Source organism: Brienomyrus brachyistius, chromosome 4 (assembly GCF_023856365.1).
Source record: "Brienomyrus brachyistius isolate T26 chromosome 4, BBRACH_0.4, whole genome shotgun sequence".
NCBI classification, from domain to species: Eukaryota; Metazoa; Chordata; class Actinopteri; order Osteoglossiformes; family Mormyridae; genus Brienomyrus; species Brienomyrus brachyistius.
This window is the reverse complement of record NC_064536.1, coordinates 9,265,572-9,280,998: the sequence shown is the minus strand read 5'-3', so window position 1 is coordinate 9,280,998 and position 15,427 is coordinate 9,265,572. Positions and strand designations below refer to the sequence as shown.

At 46.3% G+C, this 15,427-nt stretch overlaps 2 protein-coding genes and 1 pseudogene across 6 annotated transcripts in view; 2 read left to right on the top strand and 1 right to left on the bottom strand.

The window, feature by feature from the left end:
• Nucleotides 1–12,825, top strand: part of LOC125740030 (stonustoxin subunit beta-like) — a 46,486-nt gene extending 33,661 nt beyond the window's left edge. The window contains exons 2-3 of the mRNA XM_049010714.1: nucleotides 11,951–12,123; nucleotides 12,234–12,825. Coding sequence (XP_048866671.1) covers nucleotides 12,102–12,123; nucleotides 12,234–12,769 — 558 coding nt within the window. The 5' untranslated portion in view covers nucleotides 11,951–12,101 and the 3' untranslated portion in view covers nucleotides 12,770–12,825. The remainder of the gene's footprint in view (nucleotides 1–11,950; nucleotides 12,124–12,233) is intronic.
• The window catches only part of LOC125740020 (tripartite motif-containing protein 16-like), a 411,298-nt gene that overhangs the window by 7,172 nt on the left and 388,699 nt on the right, over nucleotides 1–15,427 (top strand). The window lies entirely within an intron of this gene.
• LOC125740026 (uncharacterized) lies at nucleotides 9,983–11,683 on the bottom strand (annotated as a pseudogene).

The following is a 15,427-nucleotide window of genomic DNA, read 5'->3' as shown; positions in this document are numbered from 1 at the left end:
CAAGACCTGCAGGAAATAAACACATGAACAAGCTTTTCCGTATCTGGTTTACAGAGAAATCCTTCTCTCTCTCTCTTATTGGGCTGGTTTCAGGTTCCGTTGGGCGGATTTTAAGCAGAACTTGGGCAGGACCTGGGAACACTGTACTGATGCCTCATTTCCACCAACATGGAGCCGGTGCTGGGCTGGTTGTCACTTGATGCCTTTTCAGAACCTGCCTGCGTCTCCACCAGTTTAGAAAATGAACATAGGTGACAGTGAGAGTAAAGGTTCATATGTATTCCGTTTTGTTGGATTTATTCTTATCTGTTGAATAAGTTTTTATAAGCTGCCAACTGTCCTTTTAACGATCGCGCTATTAAAGATGCCAATAACTGAACTTTGCAATCTGCCTCATGATCTCTTCGCCACTCAAGTGCCACAATATTTTGTTTATCAGACCTGCGGCATGGTTTTCATTTACAATGCAAAGTTACTCCGCTAATAAGCTGGCTAGTTTTTTTACTGCTGGCACCGGAAATGTTAGACAAAACTATATTGGTTATTGACTGAATTATCCAGCTATGCGGACGGTTTGGACACGATGACCCCTCCCACTTGCACTGACGTTATCAGAATTATAATTTTTTTTGTTGTGTCCCCAAACTGGTTGTGCCACTGAACATCTCCTAAGTCTGTGCTTTAGGGCCAGGACTTCACACGACACGACTACACTTGCGTGCTTAGTTTACATCTATCTGGAGGATTGAAGGTCATGTCCACCAGGGGGCAGTGCGAGAAAACCATCTTGGTCGGTTCCTTCGTTTCCAGTCTCACTTGTGGCAGTCAAGATGGCGCTCTGAAGAACACGCTTTGATTAGAGCTGCAAACCGACTTGTTTTGTTTACCATGTACTGTGAACTATATGCAGTTTTACTACTGTCTGGTTTTATTTAATCATCCAGTGACTGCAATAACTATACACAGTCAAGATGACAGTTTCTGAAAAAAAAGAAAATGATGGAAGAGATTAAACGAGATAAAACAATAGCACCTTTTCAAATCAGTTACAAACTGATTTTTGGCTTATTTCTAATGAATTAGGAAATATTTAAACAAACATTTTACCTTTACCATTTTCTGACCACCCAGCCATTGATATCCATATATCCATATTGTCATCGTCTATCCATCTATCCATCCATTTTCCAAACCGCTTATCCTTACTGGGTCGCGGGGGGTCCGGAGCCTATCCCAGAAGCAATGGGCACGAGGCAGGGAACAACCCAGGATGGGGGGCCAGCCCATCGCAGGGCACACTCACACACCTTTCACTCACACATGCACTCCTATGGGCAATTTAGCAACTCCAATTAGCCTCAGCATGTTTTTGGACTGTGGGGGGAAACCGGAGTACCTGGAGGAAACCTCACGATGACATGGGGAGAACATGCAATCTTTGTCATCGTCTACTGGATATAAAATATCTTCAAATTGGATATTAAACAGTTCAATCTTGAGAAAAGTAGCTATTTTAAATATAGAATAATTAACTGACTTACACTGGAATAGACCCAATACAGAAAAAACTATTGCAATAACATGTAACAAAATTTGTCAGAAGGTTTAGTAGTGACTTGGCGCGAATCGGAAGAGATGAAGAAAACAAAATTATAAATGAGATTTACTGCTTTAACTTGCAAACCAGTCAATCATCTTACTGATATAGAAAATAATGTAGGAGGTGACTTACAGAATAAATTGGATGATTATATATAAACATAAGGCAGAAGGAGCCTTTGTTAGATTGTGGCAAAAATGGCTTGAAGAAGGTGAGTGTCACGACCAGGCGCGCCGCGGAGAGCGGCGATCGTGCGGGTGCGGCGAGCAAGCAGCAGCAAACAAGCAAAGTTGGGGTAAAACTAGGGATTTAATAAGGGAACCAGGACAGGAGAACATCGCACACCGACTAACATCAATGACAGACACGGAAAGAGGGGAGACCAGGACTTAAATACGTTAAAGCAGGGCAACATAATCATCCGGGGCTGGAAACAACTCGGGGAAGCACACGTGGGTAATCAGGGGGCGTGGCACACATGAGGAGCGGACGGGTCAGGCATCACAGAACCCCCCCCCCCCAAAGGCGCGCTGCACCGGGCGCGCCAGGGAGGAGGCGAGGAATGGGGGACAGGAACCAAAACCATTAACGAGGGACCGGGAACAAGACAGAGACACAGAACAAGGCAAGGGACAGGACGTAAGACAGGAGCTGAGACAGGACAGGGAAAGCGGACGAACATACCAGAAAAGGGGACACAGAGGGAACAGGAGGAACAAAAGGACTGGGAGTGAACAGAGGGAACCCAGAGGGAGGAGGAGGAACAGGAGGAGTGAAGGGACGAGGGACAAAGAAAGGGGAAGCAAACAAAGGAGGGACAGAGGCAGGGAAGAAGGGAGAGAAGGGGAACAAAGGAGAGCCCAAGGGAGACCCAGCGGGCGATGGGCGGCAGCCGGAGGGGCCGCAGGCGGCCGGAGCCGGAGAGGCCCGCGGAGGGGCCGAGGAGGCAGGGCGAGGGACCCGCGGAGGGGCCAGGGAGGGAGCAGGAGGGAGCACCGGGGAAGGGGACGAAGGAGCAGGAGGGGACCCTGGCGAGGACAAGGTGAGGGGGGGAGCCGCCGCAGGCGGCGACGTCATCCGCTGCGGACAAGCGGGCGGACCCGCTGGCGACGGAGGAACCGCCGTCGGGGAGCCCTCAGGTGACCGACTAGGCACGGACGGGGGGAGCGAGTCAGGGCGACGAGGCACCGGAGGGAGGCCCACAGGCGACGGCCGAACCGGGAGACCAGGGCCCGCGGCCACCAACCGAGCCCCAGCACAGGCAACGGAGGGCGAGCCAGGGGGCAGGGCGGGCAGGACCCCAGCCCTGCATCTGTGCCCCCTCCCCTTGCTGGACACAGACATGCGGGCTTTAGTCTGGGGTTTCTCGCACCGGGGCGAGGACAAAGGAGTCATGAGTGAGGTCCCTGAGGGGTCCCATTCCAGCTCCTCCACCTCCGGAGGGGGAGGAGCCAAGATGGAGTCCTCCGGGACCTCCTCGGGGACTTGGACAGAAGGGACTGGAACCGCTGCAGGCGGAGGGGGCGCCTCGGGAGCCGCTGCAGGCAGTGGCGGCTGTAGTGGGGATGCCTGCCCGGGAGCTGCAGGCTGCTGCAGTGGGGGTGCCGGCCCGGGAACTGCAGGCTGCTGCAGTCGGGGTGCCTGCCCGGGAACTGCAGGCTGCTGCAGTGGAGGCGCCTGCCCGGGAGTTGCAGGAGGACGAGGGAGCTGCGCAGGCGTAGGAGCCGCGGGCGGCGGCGGCTGCACGGGAGCGGAGACCGCCGGCAGTAACGGAGGGAGCTCCTCCGTACCGGCGATCGCCGGTCTCCTTCTCCTCCTCTGGCGCCTGGCGGTGGTGGGAGGCGGCGCGACATCCGAGAAAGCGGACGGCGAGAGAACAAGCTCCGGGTAAGGGTAGAGGAAGGGCTCTTCATCCTCGTCCTCACTTGAGGGCCAGTATCTCCACACGGAGTAAGCGTCCTGTGGGCTCGGCCTCAGGGCTGGAGTCAGGACGTGCTGCTTTATCTCCGGAGACTGCCACATGCGGGAAAGCGCGCAGGCTCCGAGGGAGATCGTCGGCTCCCTCACTCTCCTTCTCCTCTGCTTCTTCGTCTTTTGGTCTGTCATTCTGTCACGACCAGGCGCGGGGAAACTGGTGATCATGCGGGTGCGGCGAACAAGCAAAGTCGGGGCAAAATTAGGGATTTAATAAGGGAACCAGGACAGGAGAACATCGCACACCGACTAACATCAATGACAGACACGGAAAGAGGGGAGACCAGGACTTAAATACATTAAAGCAGGGCAACATAATCAGACGGGGCTGGAAACAAATCGGGGAAGCACACGTGGGTAATCAGGGGGCGTGGCACACATGAGGAGCGGATGGGTCAGGCATCACAGTGAGCAGAACTCAGCCTATTTCTTTAGGCTAGAAAGAGAGCAAGTCAGGAACTGCATTATGTGGGTGAGGATTTATGGAAATGTTGCGGAAAATTTTTGATTTCTTCTCAAACATGATGGGAATAATTGATGTGGATCGTGAACTTTGTGACGTCCCAATTCATTTAACTGAGATGTCTGCTGTAATAAATTGCTTAAAAAATAATAAATCGCCGGGAACAGACAGTCTAATCCAGAGTCTTTTTTCATCATTGCTGGAGATTTCAATCAGGCAAATCTGAAGCCAGTTTTCCCCAAATTCTTCCAATATATGAACATCCCAGCTAGAGGGAGAATCTGTCTGGACAATGTTTACACAAACGTTTGTGAGGCCTACAAGGCCCTTCCCCCCCCACCTCGGCTACTCAGACCATGTCACTGTGTTCATGGTTCCTGTGTATAAATCCCTGCTGAAGCACAACAAACCAGTCAGTCAGAGTGTGGCCAGCTGGTGCCGTCTCAGCTCTCCAAGGCTGCTGTGAATCTACTGACTGGGACATTTTTAAGGAGGCTGCTATAAATGGTGATGCCATCAACCTGGAGGAGTATATAAACTCTGTGATCGATGACCACGAGAGCCGACCAAAGGCCCTGGATGACGAAGGAAGTGCTCACATATCTAAGAATCAGAAATGCAGCTTTCAGATCTAAAGACAAGGCTGCCCTCAGGACGCCCAGAGGCAACCTGTCCCAAGCTATGAGGATAGCCAATCAGGCACATGCACAGAGGATCAATGAACACTTTAAATGCACTAAAGACACACGCCGCATATGGCAGGGCATTCTGCCAATCACGATCTGCAAGCCCAACCCACACATCAGTGGCGGTGATGTCTCCCTTCCAGATGAGCTAAACAACTTCTTTGTACAGAATAAGGAGCCGACACCACCACCCCCCCCCCCCGCCCCCCCAGTGAGGAGCTACTATGTCTGTCCACAGCTGATGTGAGAAGTCTTCTATCCAGAGTCAATCCATGCAAAGCTGCAGGACCTGACAACATACTTGGCTGAGTGCTGAGAGAATGCTGACCACTGACCACCTAGCTGGTGTCCTCACAGAATGCACCTCTTTAAGCCAGTGGTCTGTCCCAGCATGCTTCACATCAACCACCATCATCCTAGTGCTGTAGAAGCCATTAGTGTCTAGCCTGAATGACTACTGCCCTGTAGCACTCAGGTCAATCATCATGAAGTGCTTGGAAAGGCTGGTCATGGCAGTAATACATAAAGACCAATCTTCCTACCTCTCTAGACCCTCTCCAATCTGCATACCGGTCCAACAGGTCTACTGAGGACACCGTAGCCTCTGCCCGTCTCCTTTCCCTGACACATCTGGATAAGAGAGTCACATATGTCAGGATGTTATTCATAGACTTCAGCTCTACCTTCAATACATCCCTCAAAAACTGAGGGGGTTAAGCTTGAACACCACTCTCTGCGGCTGGATCTTGGATTTCCTGACAGAAACGCCCCAGTCAGTATGTATGGGCTGCAACATGTCCAACACTGTCATCATCAAGTTTGTGGATGATACAACTGTGGTGGGACTGATAAACAGAGAAGATGACTCAGCATACAGAGAAGAGGTGGAAAGTCTTTCCACAAGAGACACAATCTATCTGTCAATGCTGACAAGGCAAAAGAGATGATTGTGGACTTCAGAAGGACACGTCCTGCCCACACCCCACTCAGCATCAACAGTACTGCTGTGGAGATTGTAAGGAGAACCAAGTTCCTTAGTGTGGACATAACTGAGGAACTTACATGGACAAATAACACCACCTACTTATTCAAGAAAGCCTAGCAAAGACTAAACTAAACTTTCTGAGGTGGCTGAAATAAGCAAACCTTCCCCTCCCATCCTCACCATGTTCTATAGAGGCACCATCGGCAGTGTTCTGACTAACTGCATCACCATCTGGTATGGCAGCTGCAACAAATCTGATCACAAATTCCTGCAGAGAGTAGTGAAGACAGCAGAGAACATTATGGGATGCCTCTCCCTTCCCTACAAGCCGCTTTTTGCAAACGCAGGGAACTGAGCTGGAAGGTGAAGCTTTTAATTTACCGGTTGATCTACGTTCCTACCCTCACCTATGGTCATGAGCTCTGGGTGATGACCGAATAAATGAGATTGCGAATACAAGCAGCAGAAATGAGTTTCCTCAGCAGGGTGTCTGGGCTCAGCCTTAGAGAGGGTGAGGAGCTCAGACATCCGGGCTCAAAGTAGCGCCGCTGCTTCTCCGCATTGAAAGGAGTCAGTTGATGGTTCTAGGATACCTCTTGGACGGCTCCCTGGGGAGGTGTTTCAGGGCATGTCCAACCGGGAGGAGGCCTGGGGGCAGACCCAGAGATTGTATATAATATTAAAATCTCTATATATAATATATATATATATACCCTGAGAGATTATATATAATATATACTACATTATATATAGATTATATGTTATATATTAGATCAGTGGCAAAAAAAATCGATGGATGGATGGAACTGTATGAAAAATAACGCTACTTATGAAAGTAGGCAAGTAAGAATTTCAGGTTAGAATTTCATTGTACCTTGTACGCATGACACTGCTTTCTTAGAAACTTATACTGCCATTGAATTTTGAAGATGCTGTACAAAGAAGGACACAATAGTGTTCGGAATATTTTTTTCTTGTCTGTGAAAATATACAGCTCTTCTGGACACTCATTCTTAAAAAAATCAGATGCTACTTTAATACTATAGGTACTGTAAGTAAAGATAAAGCTCTGTGACAAAATGTGACCATACTGCCACCCCAATTTCTGGTGGCACTGCACGTCGCGCATGCGTCTTGTTATCTTCATGTAAGTGCACAGACGAAGCCGGAATCTACACAGAAAACACGTGGCGGCCAGACTGGTACCTCTCCGCGCGCGTACAGGCGGACGTGTCTGTGTAGACTTTTAGGATGCATTTTACTCCTCCGCGGACGACCGCCTGCCGCACTCCAAATTTGTCTTTAAACACCAACATAGATGATTTTGATGAGGATTGGGGTAGTTTGCAAACCCTACAGCCAATTTTCAAGGTAATAAAACTGTTACATACATATAAATGTGTATGCATATGTGTGCAGACTTGCCCCGAAATGACAATCTCACGCCAGCCAGTTGATAAAAGTTGGCAGCCCCGTGAACTGCCACTCTGAATTTGTAAAACGTAGGGAAACATACACAGACCTCGCGGCTGTAGTACGTGTGCAGGGAATATCAGAATAATAATTTAATACTAATAATACTTAAATAGGACACGTGCGCATGTGCAAAGTACACAGCTTGACCAGAGAAATATGAACGTTTCCATGTACGCATACGCAGTGTAATACGCGAGTGATGCACTTTGCGGAGAACCAGCCTAGATGCGTCCGCGTTGGGAGAGTCGCGTCGGCGCGCTGCTGGAGAGAGGTGTGTGTCCAAAGTGGATTAAAAGAAATTCATATTGTGACCTAAAGACAAACTCACTTTTAGTGGTAATTTTTGTTGTGTAATTTTATGGTTAATATGTTTGATTAATGCTGTTTGTAATTTTACTTACCTGTAATTAAGCCTATTAGTTTAACACGCACATCATTTTGGCGCGTCTTCCCGCCGGCGTCGCGCAGGCGACAACAACAAAAACAAATTTATTTTTATATAGCGCATTATCACAACATTACATTGTCTCAAAGCGCTTTACAGTATCCTCACCCAAAGCCCCCAGTGAGTAAGCCATAGGCGACAGTGGCAAGGAAAAACTCCCTAGAAGGAAAAAACCTTGAGAGGGACCAGACTCAAAGGGGGAGCCCATCCTCCAGGGGCCGGCAGGGATAGTCAAATAGAGAGAGGAGAGCAAGGAAGATGATAAGCCAATGCCGAAGCCGAGTCTTCTTCCAATTGCCAGGCAACCAGAGGTAAGGCAGCGGGTCATACATGGAAGATCAGAACGGCGAGCTGGATGCAGGGACGTCACTGGTGGTGGCGACGTCACATGTGGCCGGGTGTGCTGGATATCATGATAGATTGAGGTCTCCAGGCATCACCCCCCAGGAGGAGTAGGGGAAATAAAATGTACAATTAGGCATAGTAGAGGAGGCTATTGGCAGTGCTAAAAGCTAGGTGAGTACAATATGAAGTGCAATCTGCAAGCTCCGGCAGATATGGCTATGGCAGCATCAGTAGGAGGGAGAGGCAAGTGGGAATGCCGACATGGGGAGTCCCTGAAATGTCAGCACTCCAGTTCCACAAGAGATTGCAAAGCTAGAGTGACAGCACTGACAGTCCAGTTCATCCAAAGCCAATGGCACCGATCCCCGCCCAGCTCTACACCTCACACTACAGGTCTGACTGGGAGTGAAGAGTTAGCTAGGGCTAGAACTAGTGTCCCTATACGCTAAACTAAACAGGTGTGTTTTTAGTCTGGACTTGAATATTGAGAGTGAACCTGAAACCCGCACATCCGGTGGAAGACCATTCCACAGCTGAGGAGCTTTGTAGGAGAAAGCTCTGCAGCCTGCCGTAGCTCTTTCTACCCTAGGCACTAACAGATATCCCATGGCTTGAGAGCGAAGCAAGCGTGGAGGGTTGTATGTGGTCAGCAGTTCACTAAGGTATTCTGGTGCAAGGCCATTTAGTGCTTTATAAGTTAATAGCAGTATTTTATAGTCAATTCGAGACTTAACTGGCAGCCAATGAAGAGAGGATAAGACCGGTGTAATATGATCAAATTTTTTAGTGTTTGTTAGAACTCTGGCTGCAGGATTCTGTACCATCTGAAGTTTATGCAAGGATCCAGACGGGCAACCTGATAGGAGGGCATTACAGTAATCCAGTCTGGAACTTACGAAGGCATGTATTAGTTTTTCTGCATCATTAAGTGAGAGCATCTTACGAAGCTTGGCTATGTTCCGTAGATGATAAAATGCAGTTCTAGTAATACTTCTTATGTGAGCTTCAAAGCATAGATCTGAATCGACAAGAACGCCAAGATTTCTAACTACCATGTTAGGTTGTGTAGGAAGGTTACCAACGTTCAGGTGGTGGAACTTATTTCTAGCAGCCTTGGGACCAATTACCAGAACTTCTGTTTTTTCTGTGTTTAACATAAGGAAATTTTTTGCCATCCAGCACTGGATATCTAATAGACAGTCTTCTAACCGAGATAGCAGTGATATATCATCAGGGTTAACAGATATGTACAACTGTGTATCATCTGCATAACAATGAAACCCAATACCATGATTTCTAATAATGTTACCAAGAGGTAGCATGTATAGGGTAAACAGTAGCGGGCCCAGGACTGATCCCTGTGGGACACCATATTCAACTTTAGTGGCCTTGGATGATTCATTGTTCACATGGGCATACTGATAGCGATCAGACAAATATGAGCGGAACCAAGAAAGTGCTGTCCCTGTAATGCCAACTACACCTTCTAACCGGTCCAAGAGGATATTATGGTCCACAGTATCGAACGCTGCAGTTAAATCTAGCAATACCAACAGAGATACACAGCCATGGTCAGAAGCCACAAGTAAATCATTCATTACTTTGACTAGAGCAGTTTCTGTGCTATGGTTTGGTCTAAAGCCAGACTGATATAATTCATTGGCATTAGTTTTTTGTAGGAAAGAGGACAACTGACGAACTACAACCTTTTCCATGATCTTTGAAATGAAAGGAAGATTTGAGATAGGTCTATAGTTTCCTAAAACACTGGGTTCAAGATTTGGTTTCTTTAGGACGGGTCTGATAACAGCCATTTTAAAAGGTTTTGGAACATATCCAAGCCTAAGAGAAGAGTTTAACACATTTAACACGGTAGTGCCAATCTGTGGTGCAATTTCCTTGAAGAATTTTGTAGGAATTGGGTCTACAAGGCTAGTAGAGGATTTACAGGAGAAAATTAAGCTCAAAAGTTCTGAGTGTGTAATAGGAATCCATCCATCCATCCATTTCCCAAACCGCTTATCCTATTGGGTCGCGGGGGGTCCGGAGCCTATCCCGGAAGCAATGGGCACGAGGCAGGGAACAACCCAGGATGGGGGGCCAGCCCATCGCAGGTGTAATAGGAATGAATGATTCAAAGGTCTCATTATTGGTAGGCATAAGACTAGCAGGAGGCAGGCAGCCGTAAGTAGGTAAAGGTGTGCACTGTATAGTCTGTCTAATTGTAGTTATCTTACCATTAAAAAATGTAAGAAAGTCATCACTCTTAAGAGCTTGCAGGATTTGCAAGTTTAATGAGGAATTCTGTGTTATCCTAGCCACGGATTCAAATAGGAATTTAGGATTGGTTTTGTTCATGTCTATTAATCTGGAGAGATACACAGACCGAGCAGTTACTAGTGCTTGTCTGTATTTAGAGAGGCTCTCTTTCCAGGCAGATTTGAAAACTTCCAGTTTAGTTGAGCGCCATTTTCGCTCTAGCTTGCGTGATGCCTGTTTGAGTTCACGTGTATTATCAGAGTACCAGGGGGCAGGTTTGTTATTGCTATGCTTTATACTCCTAAGTGGAGCCACAAGATCTAGAGTGCTGCGAAGGGATTTTTCCATGTTTGAAGTTGCCTGTTCAAGTTCATTTACACACGATGCTTCAGATGTAAGGCTGAAGGACTGTGGAAGTTGTTTCATAAATGTTGTTGTAGTTAGTGCCTTAATAGAACGTCTGATTCTATACTTTGGAGTGGTGGTCAACAGGAGGCTATACTGGATTTCAAATGTTAACAAGTAATGATCTGAGAGCAGAGGACTCTGTAGCATAATAGACACATGTTCTACCAGGATGCCATGACTAATGATCAAATCAAGGGTATGGTTACAGACATGAGTAGCCCGACTACATTCTGACATACACCTACAGAGTCAAGAATAGCTGCAAACGCTGTTTTTAAAGGATCATTATCCTTCTCCATATGAATGTTAAAATCACCCACAATAACGGCTTTGTCAGTACTGACCACCAGGTTTGTTAAAAAATCAGCAAATTCCTTAAGAAAATCACTGTACGGCCCAGGCGGTCTATGCACAATAACCATGGTGATTTGGGGTGAAGAACCAGAAAGAGATGAGCCAGCAAGGCTAAGAACAAGAGTTTCAAATGTGCTGAAACTCACACCACATTTCTCAGACACTCCTAAGTCGGACTGAAAAATTGCAGCAACACCACCACCTTTGCGATTTGGTCGCGGGTTATGCTTATAACTGTATTCCGCTGGAGTAGATTCATTTAGTGCCATGAATTCATCCGGTTTAAGCCAGGTCTCAGTAAGGCACAGGGCACCAAGACTAAAATCAGTAATTATTTAATTTATTAATAGTGCTTTAGGGGCCAGTGATATTATATTCAGAAGTCCAAGTTTAAGTTTAAATATTGCATCACAACTGTTTTCTAGTAACGGATTCATTGTGATTTTAATTAAGTTATTATGGCACACTCCACGGTGGAATAGTCCTCCACGATTAAAGACGCGGGGAGCAGACACAGTCTCAATGAAATGAACCCTAGGCGACGACTCTAAGCGACTAGCAGGCGGTCGGTTATGCCGGTTTACCTGCCGCCTGGACTTGGCTCTAGTTAGTCAGCGATTTGCCTGTAGACTACGAGCTATGCTTTTAGACAGGAGGTCGGCACCAGCCCGCGAGGGGTGAATACCGTCACTCTTCAAAAGCCCAGGCCTACCCCAGAACATCCTCCAGTTGTCTATATAACCTACACCATTTATCGGGCACCATTCCGACAGCCAGCGATGTAGCGACGATAATCTGCTGTACATTTCATCGCCACGTCTAGCATGGATGGGGCCAGAGCACGTTACTGACACACACATCTTCTTCGCAATGTTGCACACCTCTTTAAAATTTGCCTTAGTGATCTCCGATTGCCTCAATCGGACATCATTAGTGCCGACCAACATTTCCTGAGGTATTTCACATATTTGACTTTTTATATTTTATGTATCGTACAGAATAATAGAGCGCAGGCTAAAGTGCAGTTGGGTCCCCAGCGAGTCTCTCAGCGCGGCGTGTCTCACAGCGCAGGGGGCAGCCGGAGCGCCGCAGACTCGGGCGGCTACATGAGTATATTGGGAATAAAATGTGTGTATTGGAGCGAGTTCTGTGTGAGTGAGTGTGTGAGGTGTGACAGTGATAATGATGGAGATGCTGGGCTTCGTCATGGGATTAATCGCTCTTCTTCTTGCCTACAGACTCCTGCCAGCTGACGCTGGACCCCAACACAGCAAACAGAGAAGTGTCTCTGTCAGAGGGGAACAGGAAGGTGACAGCGGGGGAAGAGCAGCCATATCCTGATCATCCAGAGAGATTTGACTGCTACCCCCAAGTTCTGTGCAGAGAGAGTCTGACTGGTCGCTGTTACTGGGAGGCTGAGTGGAGTGGAGATGGAGTCTGGATAGCAGTGACTTATAAAGGAATCAGGAGGAAAGGAGACAGTGCTGACTGTCAGCTTGGATTCAATGAAAAGTCATGGAGTCTGTTCAGCTCTCCTGACGGTTACTCTGTCTGGCACAATAATAAACACACTGTCATACCCATAGAGCCCTCAGGCTCCCGCAGAGTAGGAGTGTATCTGGACCGGGCGGCTGGTACTCTGTCCTTCTACAGAGTCTCCTCTGATGGACTGACCCTCCTGTACAGCTTCACCTCCTCATTCACTGAACCGCTCTATCCAGGGTTTTTGGTTTATTATCCAAACTCCTCTGTGTCCCTGTGCATGCTGGGATAGCTCACTGTGTGCTGGAGAAATCATTTTTACATTCAGTGTCACATGTCGCTGCTTCTCCGTGGCAAAAAGGTAAAATCTCTGCTTTATAACCAGTATAACCCTTTTTACTCTGTCTGCAGTGTGACGTATGTTAATAAAATAAGTAATTGGGTTCTGTAAGCTCAACAAACATACAAAATGACTTATGTTCTATTTTGTCTGTAAATGCACCAAAAATACCTAAACAAATTCATAGTACATGCAGTTGTACCAATAGAGTGAATTCTGATTCTGAATAAAATTAAATGTAATGAAATCTAAGCCTGATGAGTAAGGGGAGCTTTTCCCCTCCCCTCTATATGTATATTTTATATATTTGCCTATATATTGTATGTGCTACCTGTACACTGACAATAAAAGCTTCCTATTCTATCCCATTAATGTCCCGGTTCTGCGCTGCCCAGAACGTAACTGAGTAACAGACTTAATCCGCGCTCTCTGCTCACTGAGCGCAGCAGCCTGATATCGCAGCGGCTTTGGCCAGCAGGGGGCGGCAGACGGCAGACATTTTATTAACTCAAAACCTACATCGGTCCTGAGGTAACTTAGTAAAGATAATAATATAATCAAATCAATCATATATTAACTAAGTAAACATAAATAACATAAAATCTTAATGAGGCACGTTAGTACAACAACAGAAAAGCACCTGATCATCATCAAGTAGTGTAGGTGATTACCATTTATCAGAAAAAAACACATAAATCCTGTTTCATTAGGAATCCTGAGATATATACTGTACTGTGCAAAAGTCATAGGCAGTCATAGGAAATGTGTAAAGCTGGGTAGTAAATGTATATTTTCTCAGTATGAAAAACAAAATGTAATATTAGAACATATGCAAATTATGTGTAAAACAAAAAAACTAAAAGAAATTTCCTATGTTCTCCAAAAAGTTACTGATATCTTGTTGGATGGCTAGATGAACACCAATATGGTTCCTAAACCTAAACCTAAACATGAGTATAATGAAAATACTGCCAAAACTGGGGTGACTTTAGGAGAGATTTTGAAATGGTTAAGGGCAAACACAGTTTGACAGACATAACATCATAGGTTTAAATAAACATGGAGATCATTTTTAAAAGTTTATGTGACTGCCTATGACTTTTGCACAGTACTGTATATATATATATATATATATATATATATATATATATATATATATATATATATAGTTCCCTTTTTATTCCACACAGTTTAGGAATAAGATCATCAGCCACAATATAACCCACAATACACTCACAGTGGCACTGCAGTAATACAGATATACCCCTGAACACAATGGGAAGGTGGATTCTTACTCCCTCTAGTGACGAGCTCCACATTCTGTGCTGCTGCCTCTGCTGCCCGCGTGTTTGTTTCTCTCCCCCCTGTCTAATTTAGACGTGGTGCACTTGTTCCCCTGGGGGTGGGTGTATGAGGTGGGTCCCCGGCTAAGGGGGGAGTGTTAGGTTGAAGAAACTATTATTAATCATTTTGTTATCATTTTCGTATAATCAGCGATGAGTGTAAATATGTATATACATTATTTTGTTTTCTTCTAACCTCATACTCTAGATTATATTAATAATAGCGTTCAGCTTGCACGTACCCTGAGTATGTGCTCAACAGCTGCCCACTTAAGCAAAAACAGAACTGTCTCTTCTTGGCCTCACCTCCCTATCTTGCGTGACTCTTGCGCCTCCCACTGATTATAAATAAAGGAGCCAAGGGGAACCACACTCTGTAACACATTCTGCTGTAGCTCGCATTGCAGAGAGTGTGGGTACCCTTGCGCAAGTAAAACTTTAAAGTGTGTTGTCTCGTAATTCATAGTGTAGTGTGAAGTTGGGGTGGAAACGCCGGGCGCTTTCCCCAACAGGGAGGAATCGATCCTGTGGCAGCCACCACGCCGGCTTCGGCTCTGCATCAGTGTTTCATTCTCCTTTTCTGTTCTGTTCTCTCCTGTTTGTACTCTTTGTTAATAAATCACCCCTGACAATCCAACCATCCCGGGTCTGAATCCGTTTATGCTGCGTCTGACAGCAGCCGGAACGAAACACTTACAGAGACTGAAATGCATGAGGGTTTACAGCCTATATGCACAAGCATTTCTCTCACATCTGTGATACACTTACAGACGGTGACACACATGCAAACAGGGAAATTTATCCCTCTGGTGACACAAACACAGACATTTTTGTCTCCAAAAGCATACAAATTATCACAGTTGTGTCCAGTTACTGTGACACACGTGTGACACGCATGTAAACTGTCCTTTCACAGTCACAGGACTGACTATCACTGTCATTCCTCTGGGCAAACCCCTAATCCTAATTAAGGTAACCGTATCTTTTATCCAGCTCTAACCTGAACCATAAGTAACCAAACAACATATAAGACTTTTGGCTAAATTCATTGTTTGATTGCATTCATAGATTTTTGTAAAATTGAAGGTTATTTTGTGGAGAGCTGAAAAAAGTTCCCACACGCTAAAAAGTAACCAGTTTTGACACATTGTTGGGATGTTTGTTCCTCACAAATGCGGTAAATACAAACCCGTACACACACACACACACATTCACATACACACTCTGAAAGTCCACATATATCGTTCCATTCACCCTATTCATGTAT